This window comes from Lissotriton vulgaris, chromosome 8 (assembly GCF_964263255.1).
Source record: "Lissotriton vulgaris chromosome 8, aLisVul1.2, whole genome shotgun sequence".
NCBI classification, from domain to species: Eukaryota; Metazoa; Chordata; class Amphibia; order Caudata; family Salamandridae; genus Lissotriton; species Lissotriton vulgaris.
The window spans coordinates 1,369,961,283-1,369,974,651 of NC_141696.1; the positions used below are offsets into that span (position 1 = coordinate 1,369,961,283).

Here is a 13,369-nt window from a genome sequence, read left to right on the forward strand (position 1 = left end):
TGCTTGTCAGCAAAATATGTCTTACTTCTATCATGTACCTTTTCCATTCTGTTCCAAATATCCTCTTTGGACCATTGTTCTTCACCAGAAGTGAATAACCACCCAGGATTGAATTTCGACCTGGGTTTACGTGCCCCGCATTATCAAGAAGGGAGAAAGACCAGTAGCATCAGAGTCGGTGACGCGATAGGCCCAAACCATCTTAGCAACGTGTGTGGTCCAATCTTCTCGAGCACTAATAGCTAATTGAATAGTGCCCTTCAACACACGCTTAAAGCGTTCTACCATGCCGTTTCCACTAGGGTTATATATAGAGGTGGTTCTATGTTTGATACTAAGTTTTTCAAAGTAAGCTTTTGCCTTTTAACATGTAGGAATGCCCTCAAACAAAAATATCATCTAAAAATGTCAAAACATCAGTATCAGTGATATCAACAACCTTCATGACAGGCCAACGAGAAAACAAATCCATCGGCACCAGAGCAAGCACTGCACTCTCTCACAATTCTTTCAGCAAAGTTATCTAAGCCAGGCCACCAAAATAAACTTTTTTAAAGAGATTTACTCCTACAATAAATCCACAATAGACCCATGCAAACTTTCTGGTGGAATGATTTACTTACCATGTAGCAAAAACCCATCGCTATAAGAAAGTTCAGATCAAACTTCCCAAAAAGGTCTGCTGACATCACTAAGTGCATCCTTGCGGGCCAACCATTCATGACATATGTAATTATTTCTTGCAAAACAATATCTTTTTCGAATTCTTGTTCCCACTCTTCCTTATTAACAGTATGATGTCCTTGATCATGTACAAATACAATCCGGAAGCCATTCCATTTATCGTCCTCACATTTTTCCAACATGACTGGCATTCTAGATAAGAAGTCGGCCATAACATTGCTTTTGCCTGGGGTATAGACAATTTTATCTGTGAAGCTTTGCATGCGCAGAGATATTCTGGCTAGCCTAGAGGAAATATTATTTGAAACATCAGAGGGTAACATTTTGATTAACGGTTTATGATCACAACGCAAAGTGCACACCTTTCCGCAAATTAATGACTTAAAATAATTTAAGGCCCACGCACAAGTAAGCGGTTTCCCTTTCACCTTTGAGAATGGTTGTAGCCTGATGGAAAAAACACCTTTCCAATACTGTCCCCACCCCATGGAAAGAAGCATATGTGCGACCAATATTAAAAAAAAACAACCGCCGACCCTCAGGTACTCAGTAATTATCGAAAAATATAATTGTTGCCCCTGCTGGATAAACAATTGGAAACCTCAATAAATAGGCAGCTAAGCTCATATCTCGAGCCTAATAAAATTCTAGACCACTTACAAGCAGGGTTCCGTGCAGGCTTTAGCACTGAGACCGCTATCCTGGCAGTGACTGACTCCCTTAGGCAGGTAATAGATGCTGGAGGATCAGTAGTCCTGATCCTCCTAGATCTCTCCGCGGCATTTGATACCATCTAACACTCAAAGATCGTGGAGAGACTACATTCCTGTGGTATTCAAGGCACAACCCTAAAATGGCTGCAGAATTCTTTGACGGATAGACATCAAACGATTATGCTAGGGTTCTACCTTTCAGAGAAAACTTGCTTGGACAAGGGCGTACCACAGGGCTCTTGCCTAAGTCCAACATTATTTAATGTTTACATGGCCCCTTTGGCAAAAACTGTAGAACCATTAGGGTTCGAGATAATCTCATATGCTGACGATACTCAGCTTATGTTTACAATCGGTTCCAACATAGAAGCTGAGAAAATCCGATTTTTGGCAGGTATGCTCGCCATCTCAAACTGGATGACTGAGAACTGCCTTCAGTTGAATCCTAGTAAAACCGAGGTTATGCTATGGCCGTCTCACCTGAGAGTTGCCCCCACCCCCAAACTATCTGTGAAAAATCTTAGATTAAAACTTGATCAAACACTATCTATGAAAGATCACATTGTGGCTATTACTAGCTCCTGTTATTATAGCTTACGTTTCTAAAGCAAGATTTTGTCTTATCTGACCATCAAACACTGTAGAACCCTGGTCCAGGCTATGGTGATTAGTCGCCTGGACTATAGAAACGCAATGTTGGCTGAAGTAGGCGAGATGTTGCTTGCTAAATTGCAGGTGATTCAAAACACTGCACCAAGAATGATTTGAATCACCCGGCAGGTTCCCCCTCAGGCCCCTTGCTGAGAGAGCTTCACTGGTTACCAGTGAGGAAGCAACTTCAAGAACTGCTGCCTTACATACAATGTCTTAAACTGCAAAAGAAATTTACCAAACAGGTAACTGGTCGTAACCTCAGATCTAGTTCTTTAGCCCTCCTAAAAGTCCCCCCCGAATAGGTCTTAATCACAATGGGGGCAAAGCTTTCTCGTACCTTGTCCCACAGTACTGGAACCAACTGCCTATTGCACTGTGTGAATGTACCTCATACAGCATCTTCAGAACACAATTAAAAGCCTTTCTGTTTTGAATTTTTGCATCAATTTGATTCTGGTTTCCACCCATCAGCCTCTTTTCACTATAAAGTGCTGAGATGCCCTTGGGTGAGTCGTGCGCTATAAAAATACGCTTAACATAACATATTTAGCACAAAACCCAGACATCCCTAAGAAGTGTCTTACATCATACTTGCTGAGTGGAGTAGAAGAATTCTCTATTGCAGAAAAAAGAAGGTTTAGGTCTCACGTTATTTTTGTCAATCACATGACCCAAATAAGTAAAACAATTTTGGGCAAAATTATATTTCGAGTTTTCAACAATGAGACCTTTTTCTTGTAAAATCATCAATACTATAAGTAGCCTTGATTCATGTTCCTTCCGGTCTGCACAAAAAACTAAAATATCATCCTGGAAAAACGTAACACCTTCCACTTCATTAAATAATTGAAACATGAGGCGTTGAAAACGGCTACCGCTGAAGCTAAACCGAAATGCATTAGCTTGTATTGGTAGCTGCCAAAGGGTGTTATGAAAGAAGTGTACTTTCTCGATTCAGGAGATAAGGAAATTTGATGGTGTGCAGTTGAAAGGTCTATGGTGGAAAACCACTTAGCACCTTTCAAACATGTAAGCATTTTGTTAATGGAAACTTGTCCACTACAATGTTATTGTTTAAGTGGCGCAAGTCCACACAGAGCCTAATCTTACCATTACTTTGTCTGGCAATAACTTCTGGAGAAATCCAGTCCGAAGCAATCCAGTCCGAAGCTTCAGTAGGCTCAATTACATCCATATTGACCGATTTGTTCAGTTCATTTTCAACCTCACCTCTTATAAGTAAGGGAACATTCCTACATTTAAGGACTTTAGGAATGGAGTCATCTTTGAGGCGAATTAAATGTTCAAAACCTAGAAGATTGTCCAACTTGTCCTTAAACACATTAGGAAATTGACATTGTACTCATTTTGCCAAAGTACTACTTTAATCAGCAATAAGTACCTGCTCTTTGCTATTAGGGTCCAGTATAATGTGCAGTTCTTTTTGATCCAACAAACCTAAAACCGGCGGACCTGTCTTAGCTACATAAAGTTTTACATGGTTCTGCTTGTTTTTGAATTCAAAACGTAACTATCTATATTCAAGTAAATCAATTTTTCCCCACTGTAACCTTCAGGATGAATATCAGGTTGAATCAAATGTTTACCAATTTTAGATAAAAAGGACAAATTCCATAGTTCCTCAATAATGACTTCTTCAAAATTATCTTAATGAAATAAAAACTGGTTCTCCCCTTGATCCTTTGCCTACCCAAATATTGCGAAGCTTGGATCCAACTATACTTCAGATCATTCTGAATCTTTTAAATGCTTCATTGGTTGAAGCTATGGTTCCCAACGAATGGAAACATGCGATGGTGGTGCCATTGATAAAAAAGCCTAATGCAGACCCAAATAACCCTTCCAACTTTCGTCCTATTTCTTTGCTCTCTTGCTATTCTAAGGTCCTTGAAAAACACGTTAACTCTCTTCTTACTTCTTATGTTGAATCTTCTAATCTTCTTCACTGTTCTCAATCTGGGTTCAGGGCTGGCTTCTCTACTGAGACCAAGCTCCTTGGTGTGTCTGAGACCATTAGAAAACAGGTGGACAGCGGGGAGACAGTGGCACTCATTTTGTTAGACTTGAGTGCCGCTTTTGACACCGTCTCCCATTCCATCTTGCTGTTCACCTTGAAATCTGTGGGTATTGATGGTCCCGCCCTGGCCTGGATTGCTAGCTTTCTTTCTAATCGCACTTTCCAAGTCTTTTCTTCCTCGTCTGTTTCTTCCATCTTTTCCTACCCTCACAGTGTGCCCCAGGGGTCTATTCTCAGCCCTCTCTTTTTCAATCTTTATGTGAGACCTCTTGCCTTCCTGGCAGAGCAAGCAGGCCCCGCGATCTATTCTTACGCAGACGATACACAAATCGTCTATTCTCTATTCACCAATAAACATCTCCCCACGTCCTCCTTGCAGTCCGGATTAGAACAAATCGCCAACTGGATGCACAGTCATAAATTAAAACTGAATGGTGATAAAACAGAGCTACTCCTATTCGGCCCCCATTCCTCACTCTGGGGCCCTCAACATTGGCCTCATCAGATGGGCCCTACTCCTACCCCTTCAGCCTCAGTTCGCAACCTCTGGGTTCTTTTTGACAACCAGCTGTCATTTAAGCAACATGTTGTAAAAGTCTCTGCCACCTGCACTACCATCATAAGGTGGCTGAGAAAAATCACGTGGATGCTTCCTGCTGATACCCTGAGGACTGTGGTCCAGGCCCTTGTCACCTAACGCATGGACTACGGGAACATTCTGCTTCTGGGTGCCTGTAAGGAGGTAATAAAGAAATTTCAGGTGGTTCAGAATAAGGCAGTCCGCCTTCTCTGTAACTTGCCTGCTAGGTCTTCGGTCTCCATCCATCTGCGCAAGCTGCATTGGTTGCGCATTGAGAGCCGAGTAAAATTTAAAGCTCTCTGCATTATGCACCATATTAAAATGGGTAAAGCTCCTAAATATCTTTCCTCTTTAGTCCAGCACTATGTTCCCTCCCGTATGCTGAGATCTTCCACACAAAACAAGTTTCTGATCCCTCGGGTCAACAGAGCTAAAATGGGCGGCCGCTCGTTTGCTCTACTGGCACCCTCCCTATGGAATTCCATGCCTCAAGCCTTGCGATCGGAAATCTGTTACTTGACATTCCGTAAAGGAATTAAGACCTGGCGTTTTAATACTTAATATGCGTGCCTATCCCCGCTCAACTTAACTCACTTTCTGTTTTTCTTTAGGGCCGGGAAACCTCCGGGTAGCTGCGCGCTCAATAAATGCAATTATAATAATAATAATAATAAGGGGAAACAAAATCCACATAGATTTTGAGTTCAACACCACCTATACTCATCCTGCACTCCAGCTTGTTTTTACAAATGTGTCAGTTATGTTACACACAATCTGTTAAGTACTAGATTGCCTCTAACAATCATACCTAAGTCATAACCAAGTCATCAACAGGAGAATCATCCTCATACCTGTACTGTAGGTCAAAATCCTCATCAGAATCATTCAGAAATTTAACGTTAGAAGTTATACGTTTGCAAACTTTGGAATAATGGCCAATAATGACAATTGCTACACTTTTGTTTTACAGCTGGACAACGTTTGCTATGAGCCAAATGATCTAATCTGCCACACTTATAACACCTAGTTTGTTCTCTAGGTTTGGCTCTTCCACAACCAAATCTAGATGAACTTGGTCTGTCAAACCTTGCCGGGCTAAACTTGTCCAATTTTTCATTAGTATTAACATTTATTTCGCCCAAAATGGAGTTTTGCGCATCATCTTTAAGAACAACAGCACATCTGCTAGACATATCCACTTTACAGACCAAAGCAAGGATCTCTCCCAGAGGTGCATCACTGTTGATCCAAAGCCTATCTTGTATAGATGGATTGGAAGCATGCATAACTACCTGATCTCTTATAAAATCATCATGCAGAGTGCCGAAATTACATACAAAGCTAACTTCTTGAGTTCTGATACATAACCGTCAACTGTTTCAGATTTACCTTGTTTTCTTTGAAAGAATTTAAATCGAGTAATACCTATGCAAACTTTAGGCGTGTAATAATTATCAAGATGGAGTAAGGCTAAATCAAAAACATTAATATCTCTAGCTACAGCAATCTTAGTCATTTGATTGTACACTTACAACCCTGCAGGACCCAAAGCATGCGGAAGTAATCTTTTCTTTTGGGCAGGATGCATTTTCCCAGCTTCATCAACAACCTCAATATAGCTATTAAAGTAAGCTCTCTATTCCACCCACTTAATAGGTGGTTTAGATCCAATAGCCCAAAAAGCTTGAGGTGCACTGATGTTATAATTTTGGGAGGCCAAATTTCTGTATGGACTAGTTCAATGTCAATTCACTGTCATGATATTCACCACACAGAAGAGCAGAAACAGCTAAAAGAACTGATGAATAATAAGAAAGAAAAGAAAATTCCGTTGCAAAATAACCTTCAATTAACGTAGAAGTGCAGTAATCAGATCAGGAAACCACTGCAGGAATTTAGCCACGAAAACCTCATTTAAAAAATAAAAAAAGAGGAATTCAATGAACACAGGGCTTCAACAGCTGGTAAAAACCTCCATTCGATGACCGGTGTCACTAAAAACAAATTCCAGATGGTATATTTGAATTCCTGTCAATGCGGTGTCCCGGTGCAGAAGGATGAAGAGGTGCCTCCTGTTGCTAAGAGAGAAGGTGCAGAACGCTGAAGACGCAACTCCTGTTGCTAGGACGTGAGCGCTGGCGCCAAATGCACGTTACTTAGTAACACCGATGCCTCACTCGCTTGAAACGGCGGTGGGATTCGAAGTCCGTTGCGCTCCAGAAATTGACAAGATACGCCAAATATGAAAAATAGCCATAAAAAAAACAATCCAACGTGATTCCAATGAAGTTGTGGAGTCAAAAAAAAATTCAGGATGACAAGGCAAGGAGGCTCCCACGAAATAACAGCAGTAGATACACTTAGAAATCAGAGCAGGTGTAAAAAAAATATTTGCTGCGAAAAATCCGAATTGTCTTGCACGTGTAAAGGTACCAGGCTCCTCAGGACTCGTCGCCAGTGTTAAGTTGGATGCTGGAGGCAGAGATGTAAAATAATTCTTTATCGCCGAGGGCCGCACAAAGGCACCAGCAGTCAATTAGGTGTCGTCCTTACAACTGCCCCAACCTTCGCAGTTCACATATAAACATTCTAGGAATGCTTGATGATCAAGCATTCCTTGTAACTAAGCAACACACAACACAAACCCTTTGATGTCTGGATGGCAAGGAGTGGAATAGACCACCTGCCTAAGTATTGAACTTTGGGATTAGCATTATTATGCATCTCCTTTTCATGCTGGTGCTGCTATTGGATAATTTTCTCTATTGTTAGGGAAATGGGTAAAGTATTACTGAATACTGACCTACAGTCACTTTAATCGAAAAAATAACTTTGGTGCACATGTAGTGGTTTCCTTTTGACAGCAACTTAAAACAAATATCCAAAGTGTGCAGAAAACGTTTTCTCTATGTGAATGGGACTTTCGTCTCCAGCATTTACAGTATTGCCATTAAATATACAACACATAAGTAAATTAGGAACATATTAGTTAGGAATGCTAAATCACAATGAATAAAGAATGTCACTTACCCTTGTTGGTATACCAGCCCTCTCCGCTTTTCTAAGCCCCTCAACACCAGATTTGTTGGAAATCACAAGAGCAATATGTGCAGAGCTGAGTGGCTCTTTCGTGCTGGTTATTAGTGCTTCCATATTTGTGCCTAAAGAAAATACACATAGGCTTTGTAAAGATCTACATCAGTTTGTTCCTAATTATAGTTATTCTCCTGACACAAAGGAATATGTTACCTACTCTGTATATATCTGTTCGTGGCATGCAGTGCTGCAGATTCACATGCTATGCATACTCCTGCCATCTAGTGTTGGGCTCGGACGTGCACAAATTGTTTTTATACGGAGAAAGTCTTTCAATTCACGAGGTGTAGTGACTTCTCCCTTAGGCAGTTCTGCGCATGAACACTAGCTCCATCTTCCGACTTTTTCCCATCTAGTGGGTGCAGGATAAAGAGTAAAGAATAGCGTAGAGATGATCATATAATAATCATGTAATAAGAAAAGAATATTAGCAACTCTTGCTCCAGGCTATACACTACTGTCGCCGATCCTGACTATTTCAGATGGTCTTATTGGACCTGGAGGCGAGGTAGGCGGAGCAGGAAGCCTAACTCTGTTCTTGGGAAAGACACAGGTTACAGACTGTGTGTTGGTCTGTCCACAAGAACTTGAACTGGCACTGAGGACAGTATTGGAAAGGTGTTTTTTCCATCAGGCTACAACCATTCTCAAAGGTGAGAGGCACTGAAGAAAGTCCCGATCAGGCCAGGACCTTGCCCAAGGATATGTCCCTTGACGCAGAAGCTGTTGACTCTGGTGTCGTTGATGGAACTCAAGAGGCCTGACAAATGTTGTGTCAGAGTCTCGACACAGCGTGTCTGTACCCAATAGCAGAAAAAAACAATCAGAAGATGGAGCTTACAATGCTGCTGCCTAAGGGACTTTCTTTGAACAAAAACAAGTTGTACATTTCTGAGCCCAAAACTAGAAGGCAGGAGTATGCATAGCATGCATATCTACAGCTACACATGCCACGAACAATAATTTTCCCACAAACTAATACTGGAAGCATTCCATATTACGATACTGGATGCATATGTAGAGAAACATGAGCACCACAGAAGGGGGGACATAGTGCATTATTCCTTGCAGACGTATGGAAAAGATGATGGTTGACCTGGTAACAACATTCAAAAGGCAGTGTTGGCCGGAAGCTCATCCATTCATATAACACCAGGCTGACCTTCTCTTGGCTGACTAGTACGGGGTTTCTAAGTTAGAGGGCTTAATAGAATTTGACGCTACACGCAAGGTGTGGAATGAAAAGGTGCATGGAGGTACCGCTAATAGACAAATGGCTGTGTGTGATTGAGTACCATGCAGATACGGGACTAAGGCAATTGGATATCATTAGATTTACTCAAGGAAAAAACTTGACCATCAGCATTCAGAATTTTGGATGGCTTACCCCAGACAGATGACAGCATAAGGGTGACTGAGTGAGAAGACATTTACAATTAGCAGTTACTGAACATATCATAATGTATATAAACTTAGTCTATTTAAATAAACACCTTCCAATTTGAGATACTACTCCTTCCTACAGAATAGGAGTAAAAAAAAAAAGATACTGCACCAAAAAAACGATCTGGAAAATGAATCAAGGACTGGAGCAAAGGGAATCATTTGGCCACATTCAAACAGCCACAAGCACTAGTATGACTTCAAGGAACTCAAACGATCTCCACGATCTCCTTGACAATCCCACAGTAGAAAAATGGCATGGTCAAACAAAACAAACATTCTCAGTCATGAAACTCACTAGGATTGCCAATGCTTTTTGTGTTATATAGCTGTTAAGAATGTGTGTGCATCCATGTCTCATTGTAAAAAGGGTTTGTAAAACAAAAGCAAAATACACAAATGCAGTGCAAAGATGTCTGCCGAGGATCCGTCTGGTTTTATTTTAATACATCCTGTTAAAAAATGGCCGCCGCATATGTATTCACATCCACAACAGTTATCTCAAAATGGAATCTGTAAATTGCGTAAATTAAATCCATTAGAGAGAGAGGTTGCCTTCATGGTATTGTCAGTAGAACATTTTTAGATGGCTGCTTGCTGACAGAGCATCGGGTAGCAAAAAAAGTAAAAAATAAAATAAAAAAGTAAAAAATAAAAAAGTAAATGAGGGCTGGGAGAAAGAGAATGCTGTTTGAGCAAGAGAGTGGGATGGGCAAGGAGTGCAACTGGGAGAGGAAAAGAGGAAATAGCCCTCATGCACAGCAATGGAGGAAGGTCTGTTGATGACAGCAGTGGAAGAATACGTAATCCAATCAAAACTCAGTGTCATATTCTTTAAGTATATGATATGAATTGCAAAACAACAGCTAAGGTCGTCAGTGGTTAAGATCTAAACAGGGAAAGCATAAATAACTTCTTAGGACTGAACCTAAAAAAGATGCAAAAGGAACAGCTTCCCAAGCATTCTTCAGAGAAGCTTTATGAACAGGAAAAATGTGCAAATCTGTGCATAGGTGTAAATACAAGGGCAGATCTAGACCTTTTTATATACTGGAAGAGCAGGTCCCACCTGGTGTACGAACAAGCAGGAATGCAAATGCTACTTACCAGTATGCATCTGTTCTTGGCATGTAGGGCTGCTGACATTCATATCTGTGCATAGATCGCCGCCTAGTGTTGGGTCCGGATGATTGCACATTGTTGTCCTGTAAGAGTCTTCGAAGTATCACGAGATAGGTGGCTCCTCCCCTGGACTACAGTGCGCATGGGCATCGCCTCCATCCCCAGATTGTTTTTAGCCATTGGCAGAGATGGAGTGAAGTATGTGAGTGATGCCTATGCTGCGAGCAGATATATGAACATATATATATGTATGAAGACTGCAGCTGCTACAGGCGCCGGGGAGGAGGGTGGGCGATATGAATGTCAGCAGCCCTACATGCCAAGAACAGATGCATACTGGTAAGTAGCATTTGCAGTTCGAGGTATGTGGGCTGCTGAATTCATATCTGTGCATAGAATACATAGCAGTCCCTCCATTAGCGGCGGCCGCCCGTGCCAGCTGCAGCAGTCTGAAAAAGTGTTTTGAGAACAGCCTGACCAACAGCTGCCTGCTGTTTGGAGTGCACGTCTACACAGTAATGTTTAGTGAAAGTATGCGTGGTAGACCATGTGGCTGCTCTACAAATATCTTCTAAGGGAATGTTACCCAAGAAAGCCACAGAGGCCCCCAACTTCCTGGTGGAGTGGGCTCTTGGTGGGATAGTGAGAGTGCGTTTAGCTTTAGCGTAACAGATTTGAATGCATTTCACGATCCACATAGCGATCCCAGCTTTGGAGATAGCGTTTCCCTTGTGGTGTGAGGCAAAAGCAACGAAAAGCTGCTTGGTTTTGCGAAAATCTTTTGTCCTGTCCACATAGTACATCAAGGCTCTTTTAACATCAAGGGTGTGGAGCATCCGCTCCGCCAGCGACTCTGGGTTTTGGAAAAACACTGGCAACTCAATTGTCTGGTTCATATGGAATTGAGATACAACCTTGGGTAAGAATTTAGGGTTAGTGCGGAGTACAACCCTGTTAGCATGTACTTGGAAGAAAGGTTCTTGGATGGTGAGCGCCTGCAACTCGCTAACCCTCCGTAGCGATGTAATTGCTACTAAGAAAGCCACCTTCCAAGTCAGAAACTGAAGCTCACAAGAGTGCAGTGGCTCAAAGGGAGGACCCATCAGCCTTGTAAGAACCACATTGAGGTTCCATTCCGGAGCTGGTGGTGTCCGTGGTGGAATGACCCTTTTGAGTCCTTCCAGAAAAGCCTTGATAGCTGGGACCTTAAAAAGTGACAGGTGTTGCCTATTCTGGAGGTATGCTGCCATTGCAGACAAGTGAATGCGGATGGAAGAATACGCCAAATTGCATTGGTACAGGTGGAACAGGTAGCAAATGATGTTTTGAATGGAAGCATCCAGCGGGTCAATGTCGTGGTTTACACAGTAGACGACAAATCGCTTCCATTTAGCCGCATAACATGCTCTAGTAGTGGGCTTTCTTGCCTCCCGAATGATGTCCATGCAATCGGGGGGAAGATTGAGGTAGCCAAACTCTAGGACTTCAGGAGCCAGATCGCCAGGTTGAGCTGTTGCGGATCTGGGTGCTGAATGTCGCCATGGCTCTGCGTCAGAAGGCTGGGTGTGAGATGAAGCCTTTGATGCGGTACCACGGAGAGTTCCAGAAACGTGGTGTACCATGGTTGGCGAGCCCACGTTGGAGCCACCAGGATGAGAGTCATCGAGTGCTGCCTGAGTTTGCGTGCCACCAGCGGTATCAGAGGTGCTGGGGGAAAAGCGTATGCAAATCTGCCTGACCAGTTCATCCACATCGCATTGCCCTGTGATTGCGGGTGTGGGAACCTGGCGGCGAAGCTTTGGCATTTTGCGTTCTCCTTTGTGGCGAACAGGTCTATCTCTGGATGATCCCACCTTTGGAAGTACGGTTGGAGTACCGATGGATGTATCTCCCACTCGTGCATCTGATGGCTGTGCCTGCTGAGCAGGTCCGCCATCTGGTTGTCTTTGCCTGGGAGATGCTCTGCCATGAGGAAGATGTTCCTCTGAATGGCCCACTTCCACATGCTCTGAGCCAGATGAGACAGCTGCGGAGAGTGTGTGCCTCCCTGTTTCTGAATGTAGTACATGGCTGTCATGTTGTCCGTCCGGATCAACACGACCTTGTTGCACAGGTGTACTTTGAATGCCTTCAAGGCCAAGAAGATTGCCATCAGTTCCAATACATTGATGTGCATCTTCTTTTGCTGTAGTGTCCATAGTCCCTGCACTGTGTAGTGGAGTACATGAGCTCCCCACCCTTGGAGAGAGGCGTCCGTTGTCAGGATAATCTGCGGCACAGGCTCCTGGAACGGTCGGCCCTTGCAAAGGTTTTGTGGATTCCACCAATGCAGAGAGTTGTACGCCCGACCGCTCACCAACACTAGGTCTGTTAGTTGCCCATGAGCCTGAGTCCACTGACGTGCTAGGCACTCCTGAAGCGGACGCATATGTAGCCTCGCGTGCGGGACAATGGAGATGCAGGAGGCCATCATGCCTATCAACTGCATGAACACTTTCGCTGGAAGCGAGTGTTGAGGCCTGAATCGTTGGATCAGCGTTTGGATACTGGCGATTCTCACTGAATTGGGCTGCGCAGTGGCTGCCAGAGTGTTTATCGTCGCGCCCAGATACTGTCGTACATGGGCGGGCTGGAGATGGGATTTCGGGTAGTTCAGAGAGAATCCCAGATCGTGCAGGAGATGAATCGTGCAGGACACGTGGTCGGCGCACTGCTGTTCTGTTTTTGCCTGAATGAGCCAGTCGTCCAGATAAGGGTAGACGTGGACGTTTTGGCGTCGTAGATGCGCCGCCACAGTCGCCAGGCACTTTGTAAAGACCCTTGGCGCTGTGGTGACCCCGAACGGCAGAACCCTGAACTGGTAGTGCTGGTCTTGAATCGTGAATCTGAGATACTTCCTGTGGGAAGGATGCAGGGGGATATGAAAGTATGCATCTTTTAGATCCAATGCAGCCAGGAAGTCCCCCTGTTGAAGCAGAGGGAGTACCTGCTGTAACGTGAGCATATGGAAGTGCTCCGAGAGAATGTACCAGTTGAGGG

General features: G+C 43.3%; 1 protein-coding gene across 2 annotated transcripts in view; it reads right to left on the reverse strand.

Annotated features, from left to right (window-relative positions):
- LOC147698759 (trifunctional purine biosynthetic protein adenosine-3-like) overlaps positions 1-13,369 on the reverse strand; it is a 277,831-nt gene that overhangs the window by 28,314 nt on the left and 236,148 nt on the right. For both annotated transcript variants that reach the window (XM_086935334.1, XM_086935335.1), the window contains exon 19: positions 7,700-7,830. In XM_086935334.1, coding sequence (XP_086791460.1) covers positions 7,700-7,830 — 131 coding nt within the window. The remainder of the gene's footprint in view (positions 1-7,699; positions 7,831-13,369) is intronic.